General features: G+C 46.2%; 1 protein-coding gene across 3 annotated transcripts in view; it reads right to left on the bottom strand.

Annotated features, from left to right (window-relative positions):
* The window catches only part of LOC8024203 (haloacid dehalogenase-like hydrolase domain-containing 5), a 34,395-nt gene extending 20,402 nt beyond the window's left edge, over positions 1 to 13,993 (bottom strand). The window contains exons 1-6 of one of the 3 annotated variants that reach the window (XM_029978802.4): positions 13,841 to 13,993; positions 12,049 to 12,337; positions 10,699 to 10,811; positions 9,673 to 9,763; positions 9,491 to 9,527; positions 6,499 to 6,673 (exon numbers count right to left, since the gene is read on the bottom strand). In XM_029978802.4, the coding sequence (XP_029834662.2) occupies positions 6,499 to 6,673; positions 9,491 to 9,527; positions 9,673 to 9,763; positions 10,699 to 10,811; positions 12,049 to 12,249 (617 nt within the window). In that variant the 5' untranslated portion in view covers positions 12,250 to 12,337; positions 13,841 to 13,993. Of the gene's footprint in view, positions 1 to 6,498; positions 6,674 to 9,490; positions 9,528 to 9,672; positions 9,764 to 10,698; positions 10,812 to 12,048; positions 12,338 to 12,444; positions 12,552 to 13,333; positions 13,608 to 13,840 lie in introns of those variants that run through there. The other 2 variants (XM_029978804.3, XM_029978803.4) reach the window with 2 other exon arrangements.
* Between the last annotated feature and the right edge of the window lie 31 nt (positions 13,994 to 14,024).

The following is a 14,024-nucleotide window of genomic DNA, read 5'->3' as shown; positions in this document are numbered from 1 at the left end:
ACGATAAAACACAGAGAAAGGGATGTAGAATGTTCGTCGGGTGTCGTTTACAAGATACCCTTTGATTGTGGCCTCTGTTATATTGGACAGACTAAACGTTGAATAAATGAGTGCTTGATGAAACACAAACGTTGTATAATGAAAGAAGACCCGTACTCCGAAGTATCAAACATGTTATCGAATGTAGGAACTGTGCACCGTTGTGGCATTTAACTTCAGTATAGTTGCGGGAAAAAGATGACCATAAGCGATTGATAAAAGAGTCATTAACAATACTAGGTCACGGGAACGCAGTTAATAAGCCGTCGTTTGGGTTGGACAAAGAACTTCGGAGTTTTCTTAGGCTGTGAAAAGTTCTGACCTTCAAGGTTTATCTTTGTAAGTTTTTTTGTTTTTTTGTGTGCGTGTGTTAATGGGTTTAGGCTTTCCAGTGTGTTTGGCGGTCGGGTAGCGAGGGGTCAAAGATAAGAGAGGTGCATGACGCAGAGTCCGTTGTCCTTGTATTTAGTCAAAGGTTACATTGGTGGAAAGTGGCATTCTTTGGGGTTCTCACCTTCTCCCCCTTTTTTTCTTTTGTATCGAAGTGCCTATATAACCAGATTTTGAAAATAAAAATTTCAGCTGTGTTAGAGACTTTTTAGTGTTGTGTCGTTTACCCGCAGTCACGGGTTTTTTTCAACCATGTGCAATGTACACCAGCTCGTTTGCGCCCTTACTTTTTGTTCATAACAAGATGCATTGCTCAACACCTAGCTCTTCTGAAAATGAGAACCTGTGCGAGTACTTGAAACTTGACCAAGTAATCTTTCAACACAGCCCAATGCGCCCACTTCAACGACATACTGTGATCAATACTCGAGTTTCCTAGCATAACCACAAAAGAAAATAGTGCCAGTTACTGCAATTTGTTTACCTGAACATATATTTTATATTATTTATTTAGAACATACTGCAGACCAATAAATGGCCCAAGCAGGGGTGGAAAAACAAAAACAATACATACAAAAGAAGGCACTCTGAAACCAAATTAACAGAAAAAGAGGTTGAATCATATTCACACAGACATATTGCCTGAAAAACACCCCAATTTTTTAACAAGCCCAATTTTCGAAATGAAAATTGCACCCGTACCAATATCACATTGATCTTTCATCTCAGCTTCAAAGGACATAAAGAAAACTGTTTTTTTAATGCCAGATCAACAGAGGCTTGCCTTAAAGGTGGTGACACCAGAATCACACACAAAAACAAAAAAAAAAACACACACACATAAAAATCAAACTTTTAGGTTCAGAATTTTAAACATTTAATCAGTTCGAAAGCCACAGAGGGTATAATCAGCCTGCGCCAAGTGGCACGCTGGAACAGGCGGCATATGTTGGCCAGTTACGCAGCAACCCCGGCAAGCATCGGTTGGCATTGCGAGAGTCACAGATTGCTGCCCTTATAGCCAGTGTACATGGACACAACTACTATGTTGTGCCACGATGTCAAGGCATCTCCAGTCCTGTAGCCCCATACTGCTGCAAGAGCACGTGACTTTGTCTCGTGTCTAGCTCGCATGCGCTCTGGTACAAGGGAGACGGCAACTGAGGCACTGCACTCATGCTCGTAACCTTAGAGAGCCTTGGAGCACTGCAGAAGCTATGCTAGCCTTGACGGTGTGGCACAATGCAGCTGACTACAAGTATGCTAAATACAGTCAGGGTGCAGCTGAGCTGGTGTAAGTTTACCATTTTGTTAAAACATCTGAAACCGAGGCACTGCACTCATGCTCGTAGCCTTAGAGGGCCTTGGAGCACTGCAGAAGCTATGCTAGCCTTGACGAAGTGGCACAATGCAGCTGACTACAAGTATGCTAAATACAGTCAGGGTGCAGCTGAGCTGGTGCAAGTTTACGATTTTGTTAAAACATCTGAGACTGGGCAAGAAAATCTTGAAACAACCAAAAGCAGAAGAGACAGGGGAAAGAGTCAGTCAGAAGGTGTCCCAGATAACTTTCACCAAACTTTACAACAAAAACGGAGCGCCCTGTGAGAGTGAAACCAACTGTATGTTGTTAGAAAGCGACTTGGGAAAGTGCAGAATATTTTTTCAGTGTGCCTAATTCATTAATTAATACTAATTAGCTATTTTCTTAATTAGCTTAAGAGCCGAGGTGCGAATTGAAAAGTTGCAGAGCGTACTGAGGAATACCCAATTAAGGTATTTCCTACATGATACGCTTTATGCACTTCTTTTCATTAGCCTAAAAAGAAAGCCCGTGAAGTATAAAAAAGACCACGTGACAGTGCTCCCGCTCGTCGTGCTTACAGCGCTCTCAGACATGCTCTCAAGGTATGGTGTCCACCTTATCCCTGGTGCACTGTCCAAGACAGGGCTTTGCAGCAGCAGGGGCTCGCGCTTACCTTCGGGGACTACCCCAACACAAAGCCCTGCCTTGGACAGTGCACCAGTGATAAGGTGGATTTCGTTCCTTCAGAGCACGTCTAAAAGCGCTGCAAGCGCGACACGCGCGCACATTGTAATGTTTCTAGGGCGCAGCTCTTAAGGCGCTCGTTTCCGGCTTGAGTGGCATCGCCATCACAGTCGGCGTAACCACGCGGTGCATCATGGGATATATCCCATGATGCACCGCGCAAAACCCTCGTGACATCACACGTGACGTCATGAGGGTCCCGCGCGGCGAATTATGGGACATTTCCCATGATGCAATGCGTGGAGAGGAGAGGGAGGCACAAAGAGGGGGAGAAGGACGAGGAAGAGGAGAAGGGAAGAGGGGAGGAGGAGGGAGAGGAGGAGGAGGGATGAGGAGACGGAAGAGAAGGGAAGAGGGGAGGAGGAGGGAGGGGGAGGAGTGAGGAAAAAGAGAGGAGAGGGGCTTAAAGGATGAGGGGAGGAGGAGGATGTAGAGGAGGGAAGAGGTGTAGCAGGTAGGATGAGGAGGTGAGGAGGAGGGGTATACCCTCCCCACAGTACCCTTCCCTCCCCGGCCTCAAGAGCTGCACTCTAATTCGGCATTACAAGGTGTTGTAAATGGCTTTAATTTTCTTTTAAGTATTTGGTGAACATTTTTTTTAGGCTAATAAAAAGAAGTGCACAAAGCATATTATGCAGGAAACACCCTAATTGGCTGTTTCTCAATACACTCTACAAGTTTCCAATTCACATCTCCACTCTTAAACGAATAATTAAAAAATAATCTAATTAGTTTGAACTAATTATCTAGGCGCACTGAAAAAAAAACTTGCACACTTTCGCAGAGCGTTGCGTTTATTTGTAAAGTTTGGTGCAAGTTATCTGGGACACCCTGTATGAGAGGTTTACAAATAAACGGATTAGCTGAGTGAGTTTGAGACGTCGTCTGACTGACTTCGTTCCCTATCTCTTCTACTTTTGGTTATTTCAAGATTTTCTCACCCAGTCTCAGGTGTTTTAAGGGGGGACACGGGCTCCAATTCCCGATTTTTTTTTAAAAAGTGCATTTTTCAAATTTGTTATATCTGATTTCAGAAACTAATAATGCACCCTTCCATAAAATTTCATGCCCGTACGTCGAGTATTTAAGCAGATATAAAAGATTTTCGACAGGTCGGCGACGCGCCTCCTATCCCCGAGTCGTTCCGTCGCGCGATCGGTTGACAATATTCGCCATTTTCAAATGCCGACCGCTCCGCGCCCATTTGGCCTACCGCGATGTTGATACCCTCGTTGGAAGCGTCGTTTCTTCGGGCTTTTATGACGATAGTAAACTTCGTTCGAGAGTAAGCATGAACAAAGCCAGAGCCCTCTAGTTGTCGGCTATAATTGGCTTAAAAACGAAACTCAAGCCTGGATTGGTCCGTGACACCCCACGTGATCCGCTCGCCCGAATTGTTGTTTCGTCTCGTTGCTTCGGCCGAACGTTCGCTTCTTTTGCTTGCTCGTTATATATTTCTCACAGTTTTATCGTTTTATCTACGGTCTCGTCGCCGCGATGCCGGCCGTTAAACGGCATTCCCTCCAAGCCTTTGGAGCTCGCCGCCGTTCTGTGAAACCAAGAGGCTCGTCAGGTGGACGCGTACGATGCGCTAACCCTAACGGAACCACGTCGGACGCGTCAGCTGCTTCGCTCCCGAGCGCGTCACCATCTCCCGGTTCGTCGCTTCAGGACCTGACCTCTGAACAACCAGCCGACGTTTCTTCGTCTCTTCCTGAAGATTATGAGGTTGTGGAGGAGCTCACGGCGATAGAGCGCAAGATCTCGCTACTGCAAGAGAGCGATCCCGCTGCGGATCCCACGGACGCTCCCGCTGCTCCCGACGGTGCCCCAACCGAAGGTTATCGTCTGGTTGCTTTATCTGCCATCGAGACACTGGTGTCCGCTCTTCTGTGCCCAGTGTGCCGTGGATCAGACCTTCAGCTAAGCGAGAGTGGCAAGGGAGTTCAGGCGCAATTCGTCGTCGTCTGCCCAGACTGCGGGGACGTTGCTCGGACGCCGCACTCGTCGACCATCGGACACTCGCGGCAGAATGAATTGGCAGCACGGATTTCTCTTGCGTCTCGTGAATGTGGAATCGGATACACGAAGCTTACGAACATTTTTGCCGGTATCAATGCTCCTTCGCCCATGCATCTCCGATCTTATCAAGATCTGGGAGAAAAGGTCCACGACGCCTCAGTGAGAGCAGCCAGCAACGTAATGAGCAAGGCAGCAGAAGCTGTACGAGAAACACGCGAGTCAGATAGCGGCGATTTGATGGACGTTTGTGTGACATACGATGGCACTTGGCATAAGCGTGGGCACACTTCACACTTTGGTGTTGGAGTTGCCATCGAGCTTGAGACTGGACTAGTTTTGGACTATTCTGTCCAGAGCAATTATTGCCATGGATGTAGCCTTGGACCTGCGCAGGGATCTGACAGCCATGAAGACTGGGCCGAAAATCACAGGGCAGTATGCCAGAAGAATTTTGCTGGGTCTGCAAATGCGATGGAGCTGCAAGCAGCAGACGAGATCTTCCGTCGGTCCGTCCAACTCCACAACCTGCAGTATGTGACAGTGCTGTGCGACGGGGACAGTAAAGCCTTCAACCATGTTGCGGGACTTGATCTTTACGACAAGGGCATGAGGAAAGAAGACTGTGTGAACCACGTCGCCAAAAGAATGTATGCTGGCATGGAGGCCCTAAAGAAAACAAAAAAAGGTCTCGGTGGAAGGGGCAAACTAACGAACCTTGTCATGAAGAAATTGACCAGCTACTATGCATCTGCACTGAAGACCAGTGCCCCAGACGTGCCAGCCATGCAGAAGGCAGTGTTTGCCAGCCTCCTCCACAGCTACTCCACCGATGAAGAGCCCCGGCATCAGGCCTGCCCTCATGGAGAACATTCCTGGTGTCACTTCAATCGCCAGAAAGCGCTGGAGGCAGCAGGAGAGCCGACGAAGCCACAGCCACACCGCCCTGCCTTCTCCAGAGACATCGCAAAGGAGTTGGTGCCCCTCTACAATAGACTCTCAAGGCGGTACCTACTCGAGAGGTGTGCTAGGATGGGAACGCAGAACAACAACGAGTCGTTCAATGCTCTGGTGTGGAGGCGGTGTCCCAAGACGGATTTCGCCTCTCGAAGAACAGTGGAAACTGCCGTGGCTCTTGCCGTCCTGGAATTCAACCTGGGCCCCAAGGGCTTTGAGAGGGCCCTTCATGAAATGGGAATCGAACCCGGAAGCCACCAGGTTCAGCACGCTGACAAGGCCCTCCAAGCCAAGGTCTCCAAGGCGAAGCAGAAGGCCCTCAACTCTTCGAAAGTGGCCCATAAGCAAAGGAAGCTGGCAGCAATCGCCAAGGCACAGAGGGACCAGGCAGCCGAAGGGGAGACCTACTCTGCCGGCGCCTTTTAGTGGACACAGACTGGGCCAAACTAATAAAGTAAAGGTGCTCAATGTTTGAATGCGTTTTTCTCAGTTTCACTTTTTTGCTGCAAACTTTGTAGCAAGGAATCTATCGTTTGATGGTAAACATATCCAGGTGCCTCGTTCAAAGTGTTTCTGAACTGAAATTTACTGGGGAATTGGGCTATCTACTTCATTTTGTTTTAAGTTGAAGTCATCACTGAGAAAAAGTGACATTTTGGCAAAATGGCATTCAAAGAAAGTGCATATCATTTTTGGAGACAGAATTTCTCTCCGAAATATTTACATTTTAATCATACAAATTAGATAGCCCAAAGCCACATACCCTCTACTTCATATCCAAGCAATAAAAACAGTGGTTTAACATTTCATTTTCATACGATAGATTTCCTAAGGAAAGGTGCCACAGCCTCATACACAAATATGTAACTTTTTACATAATTCTCCTATAGAAGTCAAAGTTTGCACAGTGTCCCTGCATCTGCTCATAAATGCACTCTCCAAATTTCGTTAAAATCGGACGAGGAGTTCAAAAGTTAATAATTACGCCAGTGTCTCCCCTTAACAAACTGTTATACAAGTGAGGTGCTGGACGGCATGCCCACCTGGGTAGACAGGCCTCGGCCATCCACTGCAGGTCCATGTTGCAGGCGAGGAGCGGCACATGTGGGTAGGGCACGGACGGGGGCGCCGTGCAGGGAGAGCCATTTGTCATCAGCACGTCCATGATCAGCTGCAGGCTCGTCTCCCACCTCACGGGCTCTCCAAACAGCACCACCGCTGAAAGAGTCACGGCAGAGAGGTGTCACCCCGCTGTCTCCATCGATCCTGCTGCCGCACTTGTGCACAAGCACGACCGTGACGAAACGAGCACGAGATAGTAAAGAGGAGAATTAAACTCGAATGAAAAATTAGGCTTCTTTCATGTGCCTAGAAGGTTGACCTGTGTTTATGTACAATTCCTTTATCAGAAACAAAAAAATTAATACAATGTCCACATATTTCTTTCATTTGTGAGTACACCAACCCTGCTCTTACACCAGGCCAGACCACTGGTGCTTTTGGCACAATTCTGGCACTAAATATAGAGCATCGCATGTGACAATGTGGTGTTGATGCACTCCCCCGAGAAAGTTAGGGAGGGAAATAAGTATGATTTCTAGGTTCTTCTCACCCTACCAATCAGTCAGCAAGAGGGTAGAATCACTGTAAGACAACATTCAACTTTAATGACATACAGTAGAACCCCATTGATACAGATATCTGGTTGGTATGCTTTCTTCAAAAGGCTGTTGCTCTTCAGAAGTTTATACAAACATTTCTTTCACAGCGTCAGGCACGTAGCCAGGGGGGAGACCCATGGGGCCCGGGCCCTCCCCGAAATCTTCCATTTTGCTGGGACCTCCTCTCCCCCCTTCGCCTTATACAGCATTTTGTCATGGGCGCCCCCCCCCCCCCCCCCCCCCTTCCCCCGAAACAAAATCCTGGCTACGCACCTGCACACCATCCTTAGTCGTCCTAGTTCTAAAAATCACTCCTCAACCATGCTGGCTACGCCATTGTCTAAACTTCCAGACGATGACACCGCGATCGTCGCAATCTTGCAAGAAACTAACTAAAAAGTTGAGAGGAGACACTTCACAAAATGGTTGGATGGCAGTAGCTAAGATAAGATAGAGCCAGTTTCCTACTCCAGATAAGGTCCCATGATTACTGTGTCAACGACAAGTGTCTACGCCATGATACTTGTGCTGCACCATCAAATAACAAAGCTTCATAGCTTTGCACCGGTGCGCTTGTCAAGCTTCACTACCTAGCACCGGTGTGGTAAAAACAGCAGCTGACCCAATGGAGCATTTGGGCTAGCACAATGACTAGGAAAATTTCCTAACTCATATAGATGAACATTCTTTAGTTTCAATCATGAGTTAATCCCTAATTTAATAAAAAAAAATACAGTGAAGACAGATTTTCTTAAACCTATATTTAAATATGATGCAGGTGGGCAAGTGAGAAATCGTAACAACCACAAAGACATGTTATCCCTCTCTATATACATTTCAATATCCGTATTCCCAGCCAGGAAAGTTCACGCGAAATAAATTGTTGTGCGAGAGTAGCTTCTTGTTCCTCTATAGTCCACAAAAGCATATCGCTTGTCATATTTTCCCCTGATCATATGGTCTTTACTGCTGTCCTGTTAAAACATCAATAAGGTTCTACAGTAGAATCACCTGCGCAACAAGCCCTTTAATGATTGAGTTGAGGTAGTTTTGTCGCTACATTAATTATTTATGAAGGTTAACCATTACTGCGAATGTTCAGCTGGCATTAGCTTTTGCAAATCACACCGACAAAGTGGCAAGCGTCTTTGCACTCAAGAAAGAATAGGCCTTCAATGCAAGCCAGGCTGTCATGGCAACAAGTGTGCTGGTCAGTGTCCTGCCGTTGCATAGACCTACTGGGGACATGAAAATAAGAAGCGAGCACACAAATGGCACCAGCGACAGATGACATTTCGCCACCATGTCCAGATATAAGGTTATGAAAGCAAGATGGTACGACCAGAAACAGAACACAAAAAAGTGTGGTTGTCGTCAACATTGTTGTCCTCAATCCTCTAATGGCAGCAACATATCCAAAGAGCCTGCCTGGTGGCGTGGGTTGGTGTGTGTTTTGCCCTCACCCCTACTGTGCATGGGCAGCACTGCTAGCGGTGCCAAGATTGCAAGCACGAGTTGGTGCACAGCTGGTGCCCTGCATTGTCTCAAATTGCTTTCCCAGAAATGAAGCAGCCCACGTTTTATTCCAGATGACCAGAGTTTTGTAGTAAGTTTGAAGATAAAGTTTGCAGGCACCCTTCTATCATTTTAAGTGGCCTCTCCTAAAAGAACATACATATAAAATTTTTATAGAAAATATATAAAAACTATTAAAAAAATTAAGTATGAAAACATGGCTCAACCATAAAACACAGGTAAAAATTGGCAGCAGCAAGAGAAAAACTACCGAGCATCCTTAGAACAGTGATCAAAGTTTACAAAAAGAATTGGCATAGTAGCTGGTAAAGTGACAACACAATAAAGACAGTGTATAAAAGTTCAGGATAGTTCAAACACACGTAATAAAAAAGTACTTGTTCACTACTGTCGAGACCGGTTATAACGAAGTCGGTTATAACGAAATAGCGGCTACAGCGAGGCGATCACGATTTCCCGTTCCCTTTTGCACTTCGTTATAACCAAAGTCAGTTATAACGAAATGGGGGATATAGCGAAGCGATTTTGATTCCCGTTGACTTCGTTATAACTGGTCTCGACAGTATACACTTTCCACCTACCGTCCATGTAATTTTTGTGATTTTGGGCATGCTATGCACCTAGCGTCTTCAATTAAAGTCCCCCAGCAAGACACAGACTGCCGTCCCGCATCAATCCATTTATCAGGATTGCAGGATCATAGCATTTTGCTTTGCCTAAATTGAAACCTCACAATGCTCCAATGTCACAAAATTTTTTCCCAACTGATTAAGCAATCTATTATTGCAGTAATCAATCTAAAAATGCACACCACTCTCAAATCTGAATTGCAGCTCACCTTCAACTCTTGGGAAGTATCGCTCATAGGGCGACGGCTTCACAGAGAAAAAGAGAGAGAGGGAGAGAGAGAGACACAAATTCAGACTGAAGCAAAAGGAAACATCAAAATTCACCAAGAAATAACTTCCACCCAAACTGTATAAACCCTTGCACCAAAGAAAGCTTTCTCTCCTCACTCACCTCTGTTTGTCTTCGCTTATGATCGACGGCATCCAAAAGGGGGAAATGTGTACGCAGATGATCCACTGTAGACACCTTACGAAACCCAAGCCTGAAGAAGCAAATAAGCAAAACATATTTCCTAAGGTCCTCTGCAGTCGTGGAACTCCCATGAACTGACACTTTCTAGACGTAACCGTGATCAGAAGTGCTAATTTTCTAGGTATGGCATTGCATGAGAACACTATCCAATGAACATTGATCAGGAACAGCAACATCCCATCAGAGTGCCTTACATAGGACAGCATCCAATCAGTGTGCTCCACACTCAGCAGTAGTAGAGTAGTGCACTCCAAGGGTGTCCAATGAGCATGCTACATATTACAGTAATGTGGTCCGTGCCACTTCAGCTTAGCAAGAGTGTGCTATAAAGGTTGCAAGTACCTTGCTTTGAGATCTGCCTTGGATGCAGAAAAACCTTCCAAATCCGTGCTGAAGGGCACTTTGTAACACGCAGCAAAAGTTCCCTAGACCATACTGATCAAACAGAAGATTCCTTGACCAATAAATCAATCAAACAGTCAACGAACCAAATGTGCCAGCAGCACCATCCATGTAAAAGGAGGTAACCATGTGCACAATGATGGAACGCCGGTGAGAAAAAGCGGGAGGGGATGTTTTTAGTTTTTTTTACCTGATCCCCAAAGGTCATCCTGGTAATATCTCACAATACCTCGTGATAGTTAGGGGGAGAAAATTGGCTTAGAAGGGCGGGAGGAATCAAATGTTTGACTTTCTTACACTTAGGCTAGGTGGTGCAAGCTACCGCCCGCTACAAAGGATATAGCCAGTAACATCCATCCAACATCCCTCCATCCATCCACCACCTTCAGTGCCTCTTTAGCCAGGCACACAACTAAACAAAACTTTGCACACGAAAATCTATGTTTCCCAGGGTGTATAGTTGCGTTACTTGACATCTCCAACTCAATTCTTCCTTATCCCAGGCCAGACCAGGGAGCGAGCACTGCATTAAGTGGAACTGACCCATGTGCTATGTCCACGATGGGACCTTGACCCGAAATGAGGCAGTGCTTGTCGTGAAATTGCTGGAACATGCGCAGTGGGCTGTGCGACATCACAACTTGGTGCTCTGTGATCTTGAAAAGAAAAAGAAGAGAACAGCTTTAATACAACGAGGCAAGAGTAGAACATCTGCTGCGTCACCACCATTAAAAAATAAGCAATGCCAGAGTCCGAAATAACAACCGACTTTTGTCTTTCACATCACCTCCAGCACTGAAGAATATAAGGACATCAAAGATGTTTGTCTATTTTATTAACTTTAAGCTTTTTTCTTTGTTGTCAATAAGTTATTCCTGATTCTAGACTTCAAAATCTATTTTAAAGTGCTACGCTTTATAGTATTTATTTATTCCTTATGTTAACAGTGTCACAACTGCTATACCCTTTCCATTCAATGCGCCTCTTCTGCACAAATGTCTGTTAAAAAGGAATACTTCCACAAAGCTTACAATCACCCAATTTTTACTTCACATCTTTGACATTTAAGGTTGATTTGGGTTGTTTTGTTAGAAAAAAAAGCTCAGTCAGAAATTAAAGGATTATCTGCAAACTTTTTTGGGGACAGGCGGTCATTCAAACTATCAATTCAATCTTTCCGGTCACCTGGTTTAAAAAACTTAAAACCTCGAATGGAAATTTATAGATTCCAATTATTTTTATTTCTGGAGTTTTCAATTCATAAGCAGATTTACAGGCAAATGTAGACAGTTTGTATGAATGCATGAGTGCCAAAGGCAGTTTTCATTAGATGAAACCACTGCCTTTGACACTAACGCTTACATACTTTTGCAGCAAACTTCTCGTAAGATCGAAATTGTATGTTGCAAACCTTACAGAATATCTAAATTGATTGTTGCAAACCGTTCAAAAGATCTAAGAGTGTTGCAAACTTTTCAACTGGCTCGAACTTTTTTAAATGTTTGGATGAAGGGGTTAGAAAAGTGATCTGCAAACGATTTGAACTCATCAAACTCAAAGATTCGAAAAGTTTGCAGCTCTGAAACCAATTAAACCTAAAGAACTTGAAACCTTCCAACGCGTTCAAACTTAAACTTTGGAAGGAATGCCCCTATACTTTGTGTCACTAGTTGCATGCAGTACAGGCAAAGGCAACGCCACGCGAGGGGAGAAAAAACAAGCACTAGGAAGGCTGGGGAGGAGGAGAGAAACCTCCTCTCCTCTCTAACGTTCCTAGTGCTCGCTCTTTCTCTCTTTGCCTGGCGTTGCCTTCGCCTGCACTGCACACAACTAGTGACACAAAGTATAGCCAAGACCATGATTTCTGCTGAGATTCAGAGATTATTCCCTTACCTTGACTCCAAGCCACTGAGACAGCTGGGCTGCCTTGTCCTGCCTCCGTGAGTTTCCGGCATTGGTCACAAAAATGGTGGGCACTCGAAACCTGCCGTTAGAGTCCACCAATTTTTGGAACGCCTTGATGGCATGCGAGATCACCTTGCGGCCACGCACTATCACCCCGTCAATGTCGAGCAGTAGGCCAAAGTGAGCCATTGTACTGGCAATAGGATTACTGATCAGTCCGTTCCCGAGCTGGCCAAGCTGGTACCAAAATGCTTTAGGCTTGTTTTTGGTTCAGCAACTGTAAAAGAAAGTTGTAGAAAAAGGTCCAAAAAGCAAATGAGACATTCAATGTTTAGATAGTGAAAGGTCGGACTGTCTTTTAGGTATGGCGACACTGGTACATACTGTGGAGGAGCAATTTAGTCGGTGCAGTGCGACGGCTAACCTAAGGTCTTTAATAATGTGCATCATGCGGGAGGGGTTGCACGAGTGCATGCCGATACAATGCCCATCCACAGAATAATGGGTGGCGGCAAGGATTGAATCAAGCAGCCACGATAAAAACAGAACTATAGGAACCAGATAGTGAGATCTCCATTCAAAAACAAGTAGAGTCCAGATATGATTTTGAGCGATCTATCTTAGCTCTCTTTTATCATATTGTCACAATGCTTAGTGCATTACTGATGGTGACCAAGGGCAATCCTGTCCTCTCGTCACTTTGATGGAGCCAGTCTATTCCGTCTGACAACATCAAAAAGACAATCGGCTTCAGGCAACTGACCAATTGAGGATCCCGGTCGGACGACACACTCGCAGTTGTTATTGAAGACGAGCGCCGTTACACAACTGTTTTCGAAGCGGCTTCCGTGCCATTGAGCAATGCAACGGCGGATCCCACACGTCAGAGCCTTGCCTCACGTACAGGGATGGAGTCCGCGCAACGACTGCAGCAAAACGTAGTGCCTGCTGCACTGCCCAAGCGGCCTCTCTCACTCGAAGGGCGAACGCGACCTTGCGATCTATGCCGGTAGCGGTACGGTATCAAAGGCCGGTCGCGCTGTAAAAAAAGCTAGCAACGACGCTAATAAAAAGCACGCCGTCAAGATCGCGAGGTTCAAAGAACGCGTCGCGCCTGCCAACAGGAACAAGCACCGCCCCGCCTGTCCTTATACGCAAGACACAACTCGTCACCCGGCGCACGCAAAAGTGAACAGCTGGGTAGGTACGGAGAGGTAAAATTGCCGCGCTCTCCAAGGTTGCTGCTGGGGGCACTGGGGGTCCGTATACATACCCTGTCGTCGGTGATATGGCCGGGATCGTTCCCCTTCTGAGAGTTCACGATCACGGATCGCGAGGACGTCGTACGGCCAGCCAGCCGTGACAATTCGAACGAGCCAGCTCATCATCATACGCGAAGTGTCATTCCCCATAGCGAAGGAGAAATCCAGTCGGAAAAAAAAAGGTAAGGTACGAGGCAAAAGAAAAAAAAAGGTTGAAGGACAGCTGATTCTCAACTGACACTTGGAAGCGCGTTCTCCCAGCGTCATCAAATCGCGCAAACGCAGCCAATGATGTTTCATTGCGGTCGGGCATAGCAACAGGGCTCTGTGCCAGATGCGGCGAACCCTTTGAGAGCGCTGAATGTCCAATTGAGACAAATTAATCAAACGGCAGTTGGGAGCAAATTTCCGCCGCCGTCTTCCCCCACCCCCACCGTTTCCTCCCGCTCAGCTTTTGGATGGGGAAATCCCAGGAACAAGGTGGCCCGTAGTAACAACGGAGCTGGGCTCCGACATACCTGATTTCATGAGATTCACGCTTGACCCCGGGTCTTCTGAAGAGCATCAGAAGATTCAGGGTATTCGACACGGCTGAGGCTGTTGCCAAATTCCAAAAAAACGGCTTCCTCTACTACACCATGGCGACCGAGGAGACTTTCCTGGCAAAAGAGGAGGTGTGTTCCCCAGCGGCCAATCAACGGC

Source organism: Ixodes scapularis, unplaced genomic scaffold (genome assembly GCF_016920785.2).
Source record: "Ixodes scapularis isolate PalLabHiFi unplaced genomic scaffold, ASM1692078v2 PGA_scaffold2__306_contigs__length_199485367, whole genome shotgun sequence".
Classification (NCBI taxonomy): Eukaryota; Metazoa; Arthropoda; class Arachnida; order Ixodida; family Ixodidae; genus Ixodes; species Ixodes scapularis.
The sequence above is the reverse complement of the archived record's forward strand: the minus strand, read 5'-3'. Positions and strand labels throughout refer to the sequence as shown.